Genomic DNA, 6,000 nt, shown 5'->3' on the forward strand with positions numbered 1-6,000 from the left:
TTATGCAGTTCACTTTTATTAGTACGGTGCGAATTTTAAATCGACAACACTATGTCAACTAGTTTATATATGTATTTTCGTACTTTATCATTTCATTTCACTTGTCGTGTTGAAAAGAGTGTATGATAACTATAGAAAAGTTATGTGCAACGGTAAATCCCCTGATATAATTTATTTATGCGTCCATCATTGAGTATTTTCATTTGTGTATGCATAATGATATGATTTGTATATTTTCATATATTTAATGTATAATTGACAAATTTCGTATTTTTTATTCACAACCACTAAAAAAATAAAACGTGGACACTAATTAATAAACCTAAAATTTTGGACCATCTTCTACATTATTCTATTTAATTTTTATATGTTGTTCTTATTTCTTCTTTATTGTTTTTGTCATCTTCTCTCCATGAACCATCATCTACATTATTCTATTTATTTCTAATTTTCTTTGTTCTTATTCCTTTTTTCCTTCGTTCTCCTTTTTTAGTGATGAATATATTTTAAAAGTAAATTATATATATAGTCCTTGAAGGGTCCTATTCTAATGCTTATAGCACCCTAATCCAAAATTAAGACTAAATCTCCATCTTGGATTTTAAAATGAGTAGATGAGATTAAAGCTCACAAAATCTCAATAAATAGTAGACAAAATATCAACAAAAGGGTAATATCGTCATTATGTTATCATATGATAATTTTCGTGAGTGTTTTTTTATATCAACATTGTGTATTACAAATATCAACAATATGACATTAGAATATCAACACAAGGACAAGAAAATATCAACACATTTTTATTGAGATTGGACATGCATAATATTGAGATTTTGCCTACAATATATTGAGATTTTTTGTTGCATTTGTTGAAAATAGCTGCTTATCAACATGTACGAAAATTAAAATATAATTTATCAAATTTCATCACCCGAACATCGTCGGAACATATGCAATTGAGATCTCGTTGGAATCCTTATTAAATTATCTTTAATTTAATATATTTTTTGCGAAAAAATAATTTAAATTGAGAGAGTTACGTAAATTTAAAGATTTGAGATGATTTTGAGGAGAGAGAAAGTAGTTAGTTATAATTACTACATATAGGATTTGACATTAATACCCTTTTAATTTAATTAATAATTATTTAAATTTAAAATATATTACACTTGGCATTATATTAACCACAAGATCTTCTAATCTAATAGTTGAAAATTGGTCTCAATTTGGGATTGGTAATTAGTTAGCAATTGATTACATCCCTAGTCCTTGAATTTTGGGATTTGCATATTTAAAGATAGCAGAGTGATCAATTGCTAACTAATTAGCAATCCCAAATTAAGACTAAATCTTAGCCATTAGATTAGAAAATCTAGTGGTTGAAATAATGTCACATGGATTATTTTTTTAATTAAGAAAATTAATAAATAAAATTAGAGGGTATTAATGTCAATTCCATCTCATTAAAATCATCTTAAAACTTTAAATTTACGTAAATCTCTCGATTTAAATTACTTTTTCGCAAAAAATATATCAAATTAAAGATAATTTTATAAGGATTCCAACGAGATCTCAATTGCATATGTTCCGACGACGTTCGGATGATGAAATTTGATATTTTTTTATTTTAGTTTTCGTAAATGTTGATAACCAGATTTTTATCAACAAATATATCAAAAAATCTCAATAAAACCATGTAAAAATCTCAATAAATGTGGGTTGATATTTTTTTGTACTAGTGTTGATATTCTTATGTCATATTGTTGATATTTGTAATACACTATGTTGATATAAAAAAAATATTCACGAAAATTATCATATGATAACATAATGACGATATTACCCTTTTGTTGATATTTTGTCTACTATTTGTTGAGATTCGTAAGATTTAATCTCATCCATTCATTTTAAAATTTAAGGGTGGAGATTTGGTCTTAATTTTGGATTAGGATGCTATAAGCATTAGAATATGACCCTTTAAAGATAATTACTACTCCCTCCGTCCCCGATTAATTGCCACTCTTTTCCATTTCGATCTGTCCCTCAATAATTGTCACAATTCACTTTTACTATAAATGGTAAGTAGGTCTCACGTTCCACTAACTCACTTCACTCACATTTTATTATAAAGCCAATAAAAAAAGTGGGTCTCACATTCCACTACTTTTTCAACCAACTTTTTTTTACAATTCTTAAAACTCATGCTTGGTCAAAGAGTGACAATTAATCGGGGACGGAGGGAATATTTTGGAAGAAATTTAAATAATACTCCTACTAGCAAAGGATATAAATGGCCCTTTAGTTTTGAGATTTGCAAAATTGCAAAGTCGTCAGCGCTTTCTTGTCCAAGGAAATTTGAGTCCCTAAAAGAAGACGGTGCCATCATTGTTTTATGAAATTTGTTTTTATTAATCTTGGTGGAACCTTTCACATGACTAATTCCTTTGACTATACGATTATAGTAGTATGGACTCCATTAGCAAACTCTTCTATGAAGCCAAATACATGGATGCATAATTGGAACTTGGAAGGTGAAAGGATTGTTTTTTGCGAGAAAATTAGTCGCTTAATACTGATATGATTCTGAGCATACGTAAGAGTCTGTAGCTAACTTTGGGAAACCACAAGCCCATTAAGATCAATAAACACATAAAGAGAAAGTATCATGCGATCATACCGTACGAAACATAATGAAATACGAAATGTAGAGGTGACCAAGATTGCATTAGAGGAAAACATAAATAGAATCATTTCACTAATGGCGCGACGTTCAACCATCATATTAACGTGATGATAGTTAGATGCTTAAAGGACCTAAACTTACTTTTAGTATGAGTTGAAGAATATGCAATTATTTTTTATTTATTTATCATCGAAATCATATAATTCCAATAATGACATAAATAAATACTTTGAGGGGATATATTGTACTGATTCTTAATTTAATTAAGTTGAATTCCAACAAAAGAACAAATTAAATTTATTGGATGAATTGAATAAAGGGGAACAAAAGATCAGCTCACCAATTTTATAAGTCAAACGTGTGTATCTTTAGGGTTTTGTGAGAACTGTTAGCGGTAGAAAAAAATAAATCTCAATTTATAATTAATTATTCCCTTAAAAATTGAAATTCTATCTTGTAGGTTGGTTTTATAGCATCTTCAATAAGGAAGATACATAAAAAGATATATCATCTATTTACCTTCTCAAAAGAAGAAATGTATTCTATAAACAAAAATCAATATCTTTTTTAGTTAAATGCGTCATTAATATAAATGTATATAAAAGGTGAGTTTTGGCCTAAATTGTACATATTTTGGGTTTTGGGTATGAATTTGAATATTTGTAAATATTAAGTACATAATTTATCATTATATAAAAGTTAAGTTATGGACTAATTTTAAATATTTAAGAATACAATCAGGGTGCACAACTTGCAACTAGAATTCAAAACGTGTTAATTTTGTGATACATGCAAAAATGTACTATTGTTTACAATTGTATGGTCCTGTAGAATAGATTGTTACATTACAAGCATAGCTATCAAACACTATTCAAAACGATGTTTGCCAATGTGTATGAACCACACATTGGGCAAGGGTCATGATTCCCCCCTCCCCCCTCCCCCATCCTCTATGAGGTGAGAAATCCGTTGATTAGATGTTATATCAAAGTCTCCTTTAAATATCCTACACATCAACTTCCAAAAGATTTAAAATCGAAAGTCATTCTATAAAACTTCAACTCCCAAGTTAATTATTTCATTTCCCAATAAATTTAATTAACCCTAAGAGCATACACAATGGTGGATTTTTTGTCCGCGCGATCCCTCAACAGACCACTGCAAGCCGACGGACGGGCGCGCGGACGATCGCAACGGACGAACTTTCAGGCGAGGACGACGCATCGCCCGTGCATCATCCACCCATTCCAGGCCCACGGACGACCGGTCTGGACGACAAAAAATCAATTTTCAACTATATTTTAATTATAAAAAAATTCTTTTCATTAAAAAATCAATTTTTAAATTAAAATAAAAAACTATAATTTTACAACGGTCTATACTAAAAGACGGATCCATGAATTTAGTGAAAGATTATATTTTATAGAATATGATTCCTTCACACATCACATTAGATGTGTCAATGTTTCCTCTTTCCTCTCTGCTTCTTTCATCCTCCTTAGTCACGATCAACTGGACTTTCCATGCTTATAAAACAAATATAACGGTATATTGTACTGTTATTGCGGTGTAGCACTATACTGCACTAACGGTATGATAACGATATCAAAAAATCATCATATGAATTTTCAGTATACTACATATTGAAAATATAAACATAATTTTAAATACAACTTTTTCGTCCATGAATAAGAGTCCAGTTTTTTCATTTTAGTTTGTCCGCGATTAGGAGTCTCGGTTCTTTTTTTAGTACTCCATTATAAATAATAATAAGGTCTCACATTCTACTAACCCATTTTACTCATATTTCATTTAAACTAATATAAACAAGTGAAACCCATATTATATAAACTTTTTTTTATCCAATTTTTTTCGTGCAGCCAAAAAATGGGACTACTATAACAGTGTGAATGCAGGGAGAATTGTATTACGACTCTTTAGTCCATGTATAATGATGTTACACCTAGTCTTTATATTGGTATCATGGCATAATCGAATACTCATATATTAATATCACTAAATGCAGTCGGTAAAATGATTTACTTTATAGACAATTTCTAAATACAAGTCAGTTAATAAAATGATTTAGGGTTGGAAATGTGTAAGTTTTAAATAAAAAGAATTTGTATCATGCGTGGATGTGTATCAGTTGGCCTTATGATATAATGTGTAGCCTGACAGTAAAGATTTCGAATTTAATTGCACCATAAATAAACCTATAAAATTTAAAACCTATAAAAAAATCTATACAAAAATTATGAAGATAAATAACAAGTAGACTACTATAAATAAGCTAGTAAGGCCTCAAGCATCCACCACATCCAAAACAAAACCCAAGTAATTAACCATGGCCAAGCTTTTCCAAACCCTAATTCCAGTGCTTTCCTCCATAGCCTTGCTCCTTGCCATCGCCAACACGGCACGGTCGCAGACGACCTCCTTCACCTATGATTTCTACGGCGGCCCGAAGCCAACTGACCTACTCTACCAAGGCGACGCCCACTTCCCATCCGACTCCACCTACCTCCGCTTGACCAACACCGACGACTCAGGCAACCCGTTGACGTACCGCGTTGGCCGAGCCGTGTATTCCAAGCCCATCCAATTTTGGGACGATGAAGGCCAGGTGGACTTTGAAACCACCGTAAAATTCATCATCAACCCCAAAAGCGGCGACTCAAACCCCGCCGATGGCCTCACCTTCTTCATCCAGCCTGTTGGATACCCAGTCGGAACCGCACGCGCTAGCTTTGGAATCTTCGACAATTCTGGTAAAAATCCGTCCGTCTTTGCCGTGGAATTCGACATCTACAGCAACCCTAATGAGCCAAAACATCGTCATGTTGGGATTGACATTGGATCAAATGTTTCCAAAAACACAACCGACGTCGGTGACGCAATTTTGGGGCAGGAGGTGACTGCCCGCATCGACTACGAGGAAGCTACCAAAGTCATCAGCGTTCACGTGACGGCGGGCTCAAAAACTTATGAGGTGAGCTATGTGTACGACTTGAGCACCATTCTCCCTCAGCAGGTTGAGGTCGGGATATCCGCATCCACTGGAGGCCACGCCGCCATTCACGACCTCATATCGTGGTATTTCACTTCCACTCTTGTGCATACCAACATTCGCCAGTAAGTGTGATGTTATTGTGTGAAGTATGCTATGTGAATAAGGACTAGCGATTGAGTTTTCTCTCGTTGAGTCCCTAATTACAATAAGATGATGGACTCATCCATTTGTGTGTGTATGTTATTCTGTATGTCATGTATGTATGTACCACGGGTTTTATGAAATTAATGTCAGTTTTTATTAA

General features: G+C 32.6%; 1 protein-coding gene across 1 annotated transcript; it reads left to right on the forward strand.

The window, feature by feature from the left end:
• The first annotated feature begins 4,988 nt into the window (after positions 1-4,988).
• LOC125193727 (agglutinin-2-like) lies at positions 4,989-6,000 on the forward strand. Its single transcript, XM_048091592.2, has one exon. The coding sequence runs from the start codon at positions 5,031-5,033 to the stop codon at positions 5,820-5,822; it is 792 nt and encodes a 263-aa protein (XP_047947549.1). The 5' UTR covers positions 4,989-5,030; the 3' UTR covers positions 5,823-6,000.

This window comes from Salvia hispanica, chromosome 4 (genome assembly GCF_029641045.1).
Source record: "Salvia hispanica isolate PSC_SH4W2 chromosome 4, Shi_PSC_v1, whole genome shotgun sequence".
Classification (NCBI taxonomy): Eukaryota; Viridiplantae; Streptophyta; class Magnoliopsida; order Lamiales; family Lamiaceae; genus Salvia; species Salvia hispanica.